The sequence below is a fragment of the Amblyomma americanum genome, chromosome 5 (genome assembly GCF_052857255.1).
Source record: "Amblyomma americanum isolate KBUSLIRL-KWMA chromosome 5, ASM5285725v1, whole genome shotgun sequence".
In the NCBI taxonomy this organism is placed as follows: domain Eukaryota; kingdom Metazoa; phylum Arthropoda; class Arachnida; order Ixodida; family Ixodidae; genus Amblyomma; species Amblyomma americanum.
The window spans coordinates 136810101-136824124 of NC_135501.1; the positions used below are offsets into that span (position 1 = coordinate 136810101).

Here is a 14024-nt window from a genome sequence, read left to right on the forward strand (position 1 = left end):
ACGAAGAGATAATTTGTTAGTTTGCAAGTGTGAAATACCACTTTATTTTTTAAACGGATGTGCAAAATCCGGTACAATGTGTCACAATTAATCGAAACAGCAATATTGAAATGACAGGAGTTGTCGAGTAAACAGCCGAAATCAATTTTTGTTTTTGAGTTACACATTACGCTTGAAATTGCGAGACAAAAATGACCTTACTGCTAGTGGCAAGATCTATCTGCATAAAAATGGCGAAGGACATGCTAATACCCTGCTCAATGTTTCGCTAAATATTACTTATTGTATTCATTAAGTGGCATAAATAAGAACCACATCATATGTGACATGAAGGACACTAATTCCATATGAAAGAAATTACTGCTAGGCATAGCACACTCTCAGAAAAGCCCGTTAGTTTGCCCTGTACACAGTTATGTACAAAATGCCTTAAAGGGTTAAGCAGGACTCACTCTTTCAGTATACAGTCAGAGATAGCATCATGATTATTTTTTTATTTTCCATTGCAGGACATGGAGGAAAAATACTGTGCACTTGAAAAGGAGCTGCGACGTGTGCACAAGCTGGCTGAAGACAGCGCTGTTTATCCGAAACTACTGGATGCAGTCACTGCACAGCTCAAAAATGTGACAACAAGTAGTGGTGCACATGCTCTTCTGCTGAAGCTTAAGGCCTCCTCTGCAGCAGATAGGAGGCGTGGCCAAATAATAAGAGTACGGCCAACAAGCCTGGCAAGGCGCCGGCCTGGCCTACCAAGGGGCTCGAAACGCGTTCCTGCTGGGCGGCCACTCACAGCAGGACAAGCAAGAAAAATCAAACGTGGCCACAAATTGGGCAGTAGCATTCAGGAAAATGTACCGGGGGCAAAAAGTCACTAGACCTGCTTTCATAGGTAAAGACAAACAGGATGCAGCAGCACAAGAATACAACCACTGCTACTGCATCCTAGTGGCGTCGCTATAACTGCACCCAGTGCGGTGGCAATTGCATCACCCTCCTCCCCCCTCCACCTTCTCTTCCAGTGTGTGCCGCATGAGCCCTCCTCCGCTTCACTGTTTAGCTTACTTCATACCATATGAATATAATTCAACTAACAGTGGCATGAAAAACATGCTTGGTGAACTTTCATATTCATATTAGCAGAGCCAGGAAAACGAAACCTCTGAAATTTGCTTTTTGAACAAAGGTGCACCAATTAAGAGAAATTTACACTTGTGTTTTGAAGACATGAATGAATGCAGCGACTGACAGTGTGAAAAGAATTGCGAAAATTGTGTGGGCGTTTAAAAGGTTTGCAAAGATATGAGTACCAAAAGCTAAAAAGAGTTATAACGGTAACTGCCTAAGGACTGTTTCAGATGTATACAGAACCACTGAATTGATATCTGCAGAGGTAATTAAAAAGAAACAATAATTAACTGATGCAAACTCCTTTCCAGTATGTGAAAATGTGTGTACTCATTACGCAGGAACCATGAAGGACAATTGAATGTCAAAGTGCACAAGGCCCTGACAAAAGTACAGAAAACAACTGAATTTTATTGCTGTTGGAATAAGCAACAAAAATGTAACCATTCAAGAGAGTTTTGACAGTTAGAAAGCTGTATTAAATTGCAAGAATGACAGGGCAACGTTATTTATTACTGCAAAACAAACACCTTCAGAACGACTAGTAAGTCGTTAATTGCAGTATGCAAAACACTTCTGGAGATGTACACACTAGCACTTCACTCCAATTAAAGCACTGGCAGTAACGGGATGACAACTGTAGTTAAGTGTGGGCTAAACAGAAATCAAAGGATTTCGAAATCTGTGCAATGGAATCACAGGGTTCCCAACTGTATCTAAAGAAATGTAGTGTACAAATTTCAACTGGAAAGATTACGGCCATACCCTTTTACAATACAGGAGGCTTTTTATTACTATAATGCATGCCATGTAATACGAAGACTTCAATATGCTTCAGTAACGACAAATATGGGAGAAACCAAAGTGAAATGTCGTGTGAAGCTGACAGCAAATGTGTTACGGCAAGTCTGCTCACGTCGATGCGCCAATATGCAAGCCTTTCAAATCTGAGCTATCTGGGAAGGTGGCTTCATGAAGCTTGAGCATTCACCGTGTTGTTCAGGCCTCGGTGGCGGTGATTATTTTATCTTCTGTAATACAAGCAATTTCTGCGTGGGCAATGATTTCCTGACGATAATGTTCCGATAGGTTCCTGCAGCGCCAAGAAGTCTCCTCAGTTGTGAGAGCAATGACGTAAGATGAAATTTGTGTTCATGTCAAGCAGTATTACACTGATAACAAGACGTACAATTTCTCTCCGAAAATTTTGTTTCAAATGCAAGTAGACAACCTATTAGCCCTTGGTGAACAACTCACTCACCTTGAGTTTGTATCGCGCAAATAAAACGAGCAATAATTTTTTTATTCAAGGAGAGGGTTGCAAGAAGCTCCTGATCGTTTCTTCAACTTCAGCGCTTTTTCCCAGTTTGCTTTCAAGAGATAATAATGCAAGGCCTGAGAACCTAGACATCTTATTTGTAGATGTTAAGTAGTTTTTGATAAGTTAGAAATTAGAACCACTGACCACCTCATTATGCCCCAGGCAAGGGTATCCTGAGGAATATTTGAACGTCTAGTGAAAAAGCTCTGCAAGATGAAAAACCCAACTGAGGGATGAACGCAAAGATGTGCAACAAGTACGAATGCTTGGCCTCATGCAGGTCAGTGCCTGCCGCTTCAATGTGTCTCCGTAGCCAAAATATTTTGGCTCGAACAACTGTTCCGAGAGAGCTGTGAGTTTAGGAAATGAAGCATTAAGCTAAGTGGCAGTTAACAAAGGCACTGCGTGCCCCCCGCCATCCTTCTATCCTGCAGCTGCACCGCCTTGAGCTCTGCTCCCGATGCAGACCGCACCCCCTCACCCCCCTCGTGACGCCACTGCTGCATTATGCCACTGACTTTGCAGTGTCGCATTGCTATGCCTGCCACTTCTAGAAAAGGCCTCCCACCTCAGTTGTGCTCAGTATACATTCCTATTTCATGTTGGAGTGTGCTATGAGGTGTCCAAAGAAGCTCTAAGGGGCAAAAGAGAAAGTCTGTAAAGCTTTATTTAGTTGTTAAAAAAACTGAACAACTGGAGACTTGAGATTACTGGTACGTTTACGATACCTAAGTGCATTTCTGTTCCATAGAATGTTTTCTGTTCCACCGATCCGTTTTCTGCTTTGCAATAGCTTAGTCGCGGTGCGAACTGTGCAATTTTTACACTTTCCTGTATACTGTTTTTTTTGTGTGTGTTGCCTTACGCTACGATACCTCAGTGCATTTCTGTTCCATAGAGTTTATTCTGTTTCACCGATCCGTTTTCTGCTTTGCAATAGCTTAGTCATGGTGCGAACTGTGCAATTTTTACACTTTCCTGTATACTTTTTTTTTTGTGTTGCCTTACGCTATGATACCTCAGTGCATTTCTGTTCAATAGAATTTTTTCTGTTTCACTGATCCATTTTGTGCTTTGCAAAGCTTAGTTGCGGTGCGAACTGTGCAATTTTTACACTTTTCTGTATACTGTATTTTTTTTGTGTGTGTTGCCTTACGCTACGATACCTCAGTGCATTTCTGTTCCATAGAATTTTTTGTTTCACTGATCCATTTTCTGCTTTGCAAAGCTTAGTTGCGGTGCGAACTGTGCAATTTTTACACTTTCCTGTATACTGTTTTTTTGTGTTGCCTTATGCTACGTTACCTCAGTGCATTTCTGTTACATAGAGTTTATTCTGTTTCACCGATCCGTTTTCTGCTTTGCAATAGCTTAGTTACGGTGCGAACTGTGCAATTTTTACACTTTCCTGTATACTGTTTTTTTTGTGTGTGTTGCCTTGTGCTACGATACCTCAGTGCATTTCTGTTCCATAGAGTTTATTCTGTTTCACCGATCCGTTTTCTGCTTTGCAATAGCTTAGTCACGGTGCGAACTGTGCAATTTTTGCACTTTTCTGTATACTGTTTTTTTTTTGTGTTGCCTTACGCTATGATACCTCAGTGCATTTCTGTTCCATAGAATTTTTTCTGTTTCACTGATCCATTTTCTGCTTTGCAAAGCTTAGTTGCGGTGCGAACTGTGCAATTTTTACACTTTCTTGTATACTGTTTTTTTTTGTGTTGCTTTACGCTACGATACCTCAGTGCATTTCTGTTCCATAGAATGTTTTCTGTTCCACCGATCCGTTTTCTGCTTTGCAATAGCTTAGTCGCGGTACGGACTGTGCAATTTTTACACTTTCCTGCATACTTTTTTGGTGTGTGTTGCCTTATGCTACGTTACCTCAGTACATTTCTGTTACATAGAGTTTATTCTGTTTCACCGATCCGTTTTCTGCTTTGCAATAGCTTAGTCACGGTGCGAACTGTGCAATTTTTACACTTTCCTGTATACTGTTTTTTTTTGTGTGTGTTGCCTTACGCTACGATACCTCAGTGCATTTCTGTTCCATAGAATTTTTTCTGTTTCACCGATCCGTTTTCTGCTTTGCAATAGCTTAGTCGCGGTTCAAACTGTGCAATTTTTACACTTTCCTGTATACTGTTTTTTTTTTGTGTGTGTGTTGCTTTACGCTACGATACCTCAGTGCATTTCTGTTCCATAGAATTTTTTCTGTTTCACCGATCCGTTTTCTGCTTTGCAATAGCTTAGTCGCAGGGCGAACTGTGCAATTTTTACACTTTCCTGTATACTGTTTTTTTTTTGTGTGTGTGTTGCCTTACGCTACGATACCTCAGTGCATTTCTGTTCCATAGAATTTTTTCTGTTTCACCGATTTGTTTTCTGCTTTGCAGTAACTTAGTCACGGTGCAAACTGTGCAATTTTTACACTTTACTCTATTACTGTTTTTGTTTGTCGCAGACCGGTCGCAGACAAGCGTTTCTGAATAACTTTTCAATGTATCAAACAATATAACGCAACACGGAAGAAAAAACAATCATTTTAAAACAAAACTGATTCTTGCAATTGCTTGCAGACGTAAGAAAAACAAGGGTTGAAAACAACTGAAACGTTTATTAACAATGTGAATACATTGTGAATCACCGCGCACAATAAGACGGAGCAGACTTTTTTTTTTTATAAACGAGATTTATTGCCTCAGGGCATCGATGGGCGAAGGTGTGTTGAAGGATGCAGTAATTATTAAAGTAATGGAAAAAGGTTAGCTCATTATATAAAGTCCTGTAGTGAGCGATGGTGTGGTCCCTGCGTCCAGGCCATATATGAAGCAGGGTTGCTCGCTGAAAGACCTGCTACCTTCAGATGCCGGATCCTTATAGGCTTTAAAGCCTGCAGCACGCGCACGTAGCGCACTAAAACAGGGATTTTTTTTTTATTTCTACAAAACTTTTAAATGGTGCGAAGCTTCGCAACGAAATGGGAGTTACCTGTGGCGGCTTTATTTACTTTCTTCACTTTTATTTTTGAAGCCGTCCATGATAATTACTCCCATTCGAATTTCGTGCCCAGCCACTAATCAGTTTTTCATTTCCCTGCCTGTGTTCTACGGTTACTCCGGGAGCAATCCCGATATTCAATTGGACTGCTCTGTGACAGCCTGCGCAGAGAATTTTTTACTTCACACCTGGTCCACCACGGCTCCCTGGCTGCTGATGCACGCGCCCATTCGCCATTTCCCAAGGCGAATTCAGCCACTTGACCTGTTTTTGCACTGTTACCATTTCTAGAGCAACGACAAGACTAATTGTGCTGATGAAACAGCGCAGTGGCAGGCAGACACAGAGGAGAAGAAAGAGCACAACTACGCGCTAACAATGGGCGCTTATTGTGACGCCGCGCGTACAAATACGCGCGAGCAAATAAAAAGAAACAGAGAAAGCCCGGCACAACCGACCATGACCACCATTCCTAACCGCCTTGCTAAACATTTCGTGCTGTCAAGACAAACTGCGAGACAGTATATTAGGTGCAGTACATTCTATGTCCACGCAGCTGCCCACGTAGTCCCCACACGTAGTCTTGTCTCAAGAGAGAATGCGCGTTCTGGTTCACCAGCGTCCGTGAGTCGGAGTGCAACGCCGACAGCGGCAGGTGTGTCGACACAATGCTAGCGCATTTTTTGCTCTGGTTAGACGACTCCGGCACTGCTCCGAACTGCTACTTTCCCCGATTAAGGTCATGCCGGCACTGTGCACGAATCTGCGCTCACAGTGAAGCTTATAGTGTGCATGTGGTCAGCGTGAAGTGTGCTCAAGCCGAGCGAAGGGAGTTCGACGAACTCACAAGTGCGTGTCTAGTGCGTTCTGCTGCGAATGTCGCTGACATTCATCGTGTGACGCTGCATGAACGACATTAAAGGTCTGTTCGATTTGGCTGCACTCGCTGCACCAGTGTCAGGCAGGGAGACACGATTTCGCCAATGCTATTCACCGCCTCTTCACAGGAGGTGTTCCGAGGCCTGAATTGCAAGCAGTTGGGGATAAGGGTTAATGAAGAACGCCTAAATAATCTGCGATTCGCTGATGGCATTGCCTTGCAGTCACTCAGGAGATGAACTGCAAAGCATGATCAATGAGCTAGACAGGCAGAGTAGAACGGTGGTTCTAAAAATTAACACGCCAAATTAACGCGTCAAATAGGTTGGGACTGTACCCCGCAGCGTCCCATCCCGCCCACATAACTGTGCACACCCAAGAGAAGGGTTGCACTGCGGCGAAAGAATACCGAGGTGTTGACACTGCGCACGCTGGAGCGTCCCGATTATGTTCGGCCGCTGCGGAGCGTGCCTTGCAGTTCGGCTGCAAGCCGACAGATGGCGCCGATGTAGGGAGGTTAGCTTTGGGAGCACATGGCAATACACCAAATCAGGGGGTACAAGGTGATATGGGATGTGCGTCTTTCGAGAGCAGAGAGGCTAGCAGTAAATAGCATTTGAGGAACGATTGAGAGGGATGGAGGAAAAGCGGTGGGCTAGGAAAGTTTTCAGATACCTGTATATAAAGAATGTTGACACGAAATGGAGAAAGCGAAATAGAAAATTGACAAGCAAATATCTGGACAGCAGTAAGGGGGCAAATCAGCAATTATCGGCTAAGAAAAAGGTTAAAGGAACAGAGAGAGCTTTGTGGAAAACAGGGATGCTGACGAAATCGGCACTAGAAACATACCGGACCTTTAAACAGGAAATTGTCAAAGAAAATATCTATGATAATTGTAGAGCAAGTTCTTTGTTGTTCGAGGCCAGGACTGGAGTTTTGCGGACTAAGACGTATAGAGTCAGGTACCAGGAGATAGACACTTTGTGCATTGCGTGCGGAGAGGAGGAGGAAACAGCTGAACACTTGATACTTTTCTGTAAAGGGCTTCACCCTACAGTGGAAGGCAGCGGGGCTGACTTACCCAAGGCATTGGGGTTTATGGATAGTGAAGGGAAAGTGGATTTTAAGAGGTTAGAAGTAACCAAGCGAAGGTTATCTGATTGGTGGCTAAAAGCAAGACAGGAGTAAAATTTCACAAGACATGGCTAGGTGGCTTGAGCCACCGCCCGATGTAAAGGGTTCAGCCGTGTCCATCCATCCATCCATCCATCCAGATAACTGGCCATGATAACTGGCCAACGGGCCATGATAACTCAAGAGGCAGAACCCTCCTCTTTGAAGCTAGGTCGGAGTGCCTTAGAACGCGCAGCTACAAAAAGAAATTTAACGAAGATGACACATGTACTGTGTGTGGTAAATATGTAGAAACAATAGAACACCTCATTCTAAAATGTGATGGTATCTATCCCGATGTCGATGCAGGCACAGTCACTCTTCCTGAGGCCTTAGGGTTTAGAGATAACAATAGTCGTGTAAATAAATCGGCGGTGGAAATTAACAAAAAGCGATTGGAGGATTGGTGGCACAAAAGCAGAGAGGTGACATAAGTTTTAGAGTGTAGGAAGACGCACTTTAAAGAAAATGGCGAATTTGATTAACAACTTACAGCAGAGTTAAACAAAAATACAGGAAAAAACTTAGCATGGTGGCAACTACCACTGCCCGTTTCAAAGGGGACGCTCCTACCTTCCATCCATCCAGTTGAGCGGTTCAGGCGCCTTCAGACTCCGCTGCCCAAGCTCGATTTTCGCTCCGGTGGCGTGAATTGAACTCAAAACGCAAAAGAAATTCGTTGCTTGAAATTGAAATCGTCTTAAAATTTTGTTTGCGTGAAATTATCCTGTGTAAAGCATTTAATGATATGGACTCGGTCGAGCAGCACTCGAAGCTCATTCACGTTGCGCTTCCTCGCTCAATTCATGTTTCATTCGATCTATAATCATAGATCTAAGCATAATAAATATTGTCACGGACTAGAAGACGACTAAGGGGGCAGTGGCGCGGCACGGAGCGCTCGCGCTAGGCCCAACGCCATAAAATCATTCCATCGCCATCTGTCATGTATATTACTGTCTTCACCTGCTTGCCGTCACGTAACAATATAAGTGGGGGTCCTCGCGCCATTTTCCGCTCACAAGGACAGAAACTTATTGCACCGGAAAGTTTTTGCTTCACGCTTATCGTTGCTTCTTCACTCTATATGAAGACCATTGAAACGTTGTTTCGGGCTAATTTTAAAGATGCAGTGCACTAGTATAGCGCGGCTATTTACGACTCAAGTTTTAAGTGAAAACTTTCTCACGCCGGAAATGTATCAGACGGGATGAAAGGGCGCGTCGGATCATGGACCATAACCCGGCACGAAAGCTTTAGAAAACGACATTTTTATTCCAATGCAAATTATCAAAGAACGGGCATAATTTTCAATAAGCTCCTTTCCACTGAAGGCTAAATGGCGAGGCGGTGTATTTATTGAAGCACCATCAAATAGTGCCAGACATAGCATCAGAGTGGTAGAGTCAGAGCCAAGATGCTGTCGCTTGATTGCTGGCTCCAAAGCTGTTTCCGGATCTGCAGGCATCCTCACAGCAGGCAAGGAAGCTTGGAGAGGCTGCATCGCCCCGTTGTCGTCGACTTTCGGCCGACGTCGCTTGGATGCTTGCGCAGGAGATTTCCTCTTACGAGGTGGCTTTCTATGTCTCTCTGGCCACGTGAGATACTTGGCACAGTTCGGACATATCGTAGGAACGGCATCTCTGGAAAGCACGGGCCTCTTTTCCGCATCAAGTAGCACTCTTCCATCGAGCTCCGCGTAATACGCCCGGGATATCGCGTCCTCTGCAAAATGCTTGGCGCAGACATGGTCGGTGGGCATTGACGTCCTGTCTGCCCTGGGAATAGCACGGCGCCACTTCTCCAAACGAACATTGTCGGACGGAGCTTTGAATAATGGCACACGCTCCGCACAAGTGCGGTAGCCCGAATTGCAGTTGGGCACGAAGCACTTTCTTCCCATTGCAGAGCACTCACCTGCTGTGGGCTACTCTGCCGACGATAGCTAAACACAAGGTCTTGGTGCAAAATAAAAGAACTTGTTAAAAACAGCACAGCAGTGCAGCCGCACACTCAGAAATGTGTCAAAAACACGTGCGCGGTACCACGCCATGCCAAACCGAGCCGCCCAGCGTGGGCCTGAATTTCGCAGCGCCCTCGTGATGGTTTGCAGTCGTGTGCTCTTTAGTGCAGTCTCCGCTGAAAGGGCTTACCACTGCAACACTTCTTACACCGTCGTTTGCGCAGGTTGCCCACTGACGTCATTGGGGTGGGGGCGGCTAGAAATGCGCGGTGACGTACGGGTCGCCGTGTTCGGTTGGGAGCAGCCATTTTTAAAAATTATTTGTAAATTACAGAGTCCACGCAGATTTTAAATTTGACTCGAGTGTTTACAAAAACCACCAGTTGAGTTTCCCCTTCCGGTGGCGATGAGAGGAAACTACTTGATGATGAAATCGGAGTTCCTTGATGACCCGGTGGTTCTACTCGCAAACATTCACATTACTCAAGGAAAGGAGGAGGTTAACTATTTATTTACAACATAGGTAAAAAACGAGAAGTAACAAAGCAAGGAGAAAACTATTTACATGACTAAATCGTGGATCAGACGAATTCGGCCCCCGCTCAACCCAGAGCGCTTGGTTTTAAACCCTCTGTCTCCGCCCTTAGCGGGGACAGCAACCAATAAGATAACAAACGACCCATCTCGCCAATCAGTGGTTAGGGAAAGGAAAATAAGGTCCGCCCACTGATCAGAGATTGGGGAAAAAGTGCTGATTAAACATTTGGGAAAGGAGAGGTTGCAATCAAATAGACAAACAGCACAAACGCGACCACCCTCTCCCACGGCCCAGCCGTTACCACTTTCCTATCTCTTTCGCACACGCGACAAAACGATCCCTAAAGCGTTTACAGAATACACCGCACGAGACGAACACAGTCGTTACGGGAATAGTATGCTTCCGGTCACTCGGCTAATACTCAGCCGTATCTCGTGCGCCCCCGGAACCTCGTCGACCCCTTAACAACCACATGTCGACAGCTGTACATGGTTAGCGTTTTTCCCGGCGGGTCATCCCCGTGACGGCGCGGCGTAAACGAGGACGTCCGCCGCACGAAGGGGAGGCAGGAACGGGACGGGCCCCTTTGTTGGGGACTTCCGACCCCACTGGAGCGGCCTTCCTTGCGAACGCAAGATCAACGAGTTCGCGGAAAGGTCAGCGAACTCCACACCACCTGTACAGATCTGTTGCATTAGAATGTGAACATCAGAATCATTTCAAGGTCCCTCGATCTAAGGAACCCCAGGTGGTCAAAGCTTAGTCCACAAAGCTCCAACTTGTGGTGTCCCTCATAACAGGGGCTTTTAGTATACCGAATACGTATTAGCATATAGAGCATCGGGTAGGGGCCAGATTATCTGCGCTAATACGTCTCCGGGATGCTATAAACGTCTAAATCTAATACCACCACGAGATTTCGGGAGAGCTGCTTAGGTGGATGCAGTTCCTTTATTCTCTGTGACCTACTTCGACATTGGAGCATTTCCCTACATGGCTGGGACTAGCTATTCCTCCCTCACCGCTTAGATACCCAGGTATCTATTTCTTTGTCCACCATCACCCTCTGCAAGTGAAGGAGGCAAGTCATTCTGTGGGAGGGGGGAGGGGGGAGACAGTGAATCATGCTGGGTCGTAACCTCAGCAAGGGAACGTGCGATGGTCAGATTTTGTGTGTCTGTGCGCGCGCGTGAGCGACTGCAAGGTGTAAAAATGCAGTAATTTCAGTTAAACATTTGTTCTGTTTTCTCTTTGTACTTAAATTTCCTTCTCAATCCTCAAGCAGGATGCGATGACAAGCCAAGACGCCGCCCTGATGACGTCGGCGGATCGCTTGGTGGTTATATCGTCAATCTACGGCATAGATACTGGTATGCCAGCATGCATACGTTTCACCATGTGCTGACAGTAGTTTCTGCATATTAGTTTTTTTTTTCTTTTCTGGGGCGGGTGGAAACAGACACACGGACTGTGAGAGTGAAATATGGGCATCTTTATTGACCAATGGATTGCACAATCGTTTTCTCACAACGTGCCGTTGAAAGGAATGAAATGGAAATGAAGAGAATTAAATAAAGGTAATGAAATGAAGGGAATTAAATAAAGGTAATGAAATGAAGGGAATTAAATAAAGGTAGTGAAATGAAGGGAATGAAATGAAGGTAATGAAATGAAGGTAATTAAATGAAGGTAATGAAATGAAGGGAATGAAATGAAAGGAAATGTCTCACTTTCCGTGGACATATTACTCGCGCTGTTAGTCAGAAGGCAGGCTGCATATGTGCAGAATAAATAAAGTTATTCGCGGCTGCGCTCAACACGAACGCCTTAGGGAACTCTCCTACAGACCGTTCCCCTGCCAGCCAAAAGCTAACTGCGCCCGCGCAGATAGCGCTTGGTGGGGAAGGTACTTTTAACTACGCGCTGAATCTTGGGCTCTTTATAATGCCTTTTGCCGCTTCCATCAAACGCTGGCTTATCACATGTTCCGCAGGCAGGCGAACTTTCAACTACGTGCTGAATCTTGGGCTCTTTATAATGCCTTTTGCCGCTTCCATCAAACGCTGGCTTATCACATGTTCCGCAGGCAGGCGAACTTTCAACTACGTGCTGAATCTTGGGCTCTTTATAATGCCTTTTGCCGCTTCCATCAAACGCTGGCTTATCACATGTTCCGCAGGCAGGCGAACTTTCAACTACGTGCTGAATCTTGGGCTCTTTATAATGCCTTTTGCCGCTTCCATCAAACGCTGGCTTATCACATGTTCCGCAGGCAGGCGAACTTTCAACTACGCGCTGAATCTTGGGCTCTTTATAATGCCTTTTGCCGCTTCCATCAAACGCTGGCTTATCACATGTTCCGCAGGCAGGCGAACTTTCAACTACGTGCTGAATCTTGGGCTCTTTATAATGCCTTTTGCCGCTTCCATCAAACGCTGGCTTATCACATGTTCCGCAGGCAGGCGAACCTTGCGGAACGTTAAAACAGCAGAACATTTTGGCACAATTCTACTGCACTACCGCTATCGGTTGCGCGAACTACAAGGAACTTGTTGTTCGTCTGCGCATGCTCGTCATGCGCCCGATAGCACAGGCAGCGGAATGCGATAGAAGTATGCTAGAAAGTCCTACTAGAGCGCTCTAAATATTCTCAGCGCCACCGGTGCGCTTTCTGGGGCGAGGCGTTTCCAACTCCAGCATGAGTGCCGTCAGAACTTCGATTCCGGGAAGGCCGTCGTCTTCGTCATCAGGCGGCGCCTCAGAGGGGCAGTCCGGCTGCCAGGGTTGGCTGGGCAAGACTTGGGACTCGTCTGGGGGGCCGAGTGCCGCCTCGTGGTGCTGTTGGACCTCGCCGACCGGTAGTTGTGGGGGGGCCTGCATCTGCTGCAACTGCGGCTGCCCCTGCCATTGACCTGCGCAGGCGACCCGCAGAAGAGACGAAGAGTTTAGAAATGTTTAAAAACTCTACCAGGGACACAGGCTACACGGTAATGCCGTTGTGCAATGCTCGCAGGAGTGATCGTGAAGTAAGCGGTATTTGCTGGTGAGAACAGGGGCTGATTCAAAATAGTAATAAAAAGTAGAAAAAAGCTGGAAAGGAAATAGAGTAGGGGGACTGGTAAAAAGAGGAAAGAAAGGACAGGACAAAACAAAAGACTGCTAGGAGTGGTGGAGGAGAAAAAGCTATTCGCATATACGTATTATGTTAGCACAAACACGCACACGCGCCAATTATAAATGGGAGCTAGGGAACAGCACTAGTGGAAGTGTCCTATCGTAGCCTTACAAGTGTCCATGTGGCGCCTTCAAGACGTTGAAGTGGAGTACGGCGAAAAAAAATAAAATATATAAAACCGAAATAAATAAAATTTGAGTACTGCAGAGTGAACTCACCAGTGGCGGCAGCGTCGTACGGCGTCTGCCAGTGCTGGAGAGGCTGTCCTGCTCCATCGCTGCGGTCGGCCGGCCAGACGAACGGCGCAGAGTGGCTGAACGTGGTGCTCACAGTCGGCGGCGCAGCGGGCAGGCCCGGCCAGAGGGAGTCGTAGCTGCCGTACTGTCGGGTCGGGGTGGCCGCCCCCAGCCTGTGCGGCTGCATTTCGAGCGACGAAGAGAACCGCAAATCGTCCTCGCTGCCGCTCAGCGCCGGCGAAGGTGTCGACGCCGAGGGAGACCTGGAAAGGGAGCCGGAATTGCGGTGACAGGTGACAGGCCCCCGTCGGTGCCACCCGGTTGCGGCATAGTGGGGGAGTATCATTCAACGCGCAATTTGATGAAATAGAAAGACACGTGATTGGTAGAGTTTTCATGGATGGATAAGGCTGAACCCGGTGGATCGGGCGGTGGCTCAAGCCACGTAGCCATGACTTGTGAAAATTTTACTCCTGTCTTTATTTTGCCCACCAATCAGATAAGCTTCGTTCGGTTACTTCTACCCGCTTAAAATCTGCTTTTCCTCCACTGTCCTTGAGCTGCGTGCAGGCACCGCCCTCATGTGTCATTTGTTTTGTGTAACGACG

General features: G+C 46.1%; 3 protein-coding genes across 7 annotated transcripts in view; all 3 read right to left on the reverse strand.

The window, feature by feature from the left end:
- The window catches only part of LOC144132741 (uncharacterized), a 646537-nt gene that overhangs the window by 211991 nt on the left and 420522 nt on the right, over window positions 1-14024 (reverse strand). The gene's annotated exons all lie outside the window — the stretch shown is intronic.
- LOC144132745 (uncharacterized) overlaps window positions 1-14024 on the reverse strand; it is a 170009-nt gene that overhangs the window by 52214 nt on the left and 103771 nt on the right. The window lies entirely within an intron of this gene.
- LOC144132740 (uncharacterized) overlaps window positions 12475-14024 on the reverse strand; it is a 78670-nt gene continuing 77120 nt past the window's right edge. For 3 of the 4 annotated variants that reach the window (XM_077665361.1, XM_077665363.1, XM_077665362.1), the window contains 2 exons: window positions 13399-13679; window positions 12636-12917 (listed from right to left, as the gene is read on the reverse strand). In XM_077665361.1, the coding sequence (XP_077521487.1) occupies window positions 12764-12917; window positions 13399-13679 (435 nt within the window). In that variant the 3' untranslated portion in view covers window positions 12636-12763. Of the gene's footprint in view, window positions 12918-13398; window positions 13680-14024 lie in introns of all 4 variants that reach the window. The other variant, XM_077665364.1, reaches the window with a different exon arrangement.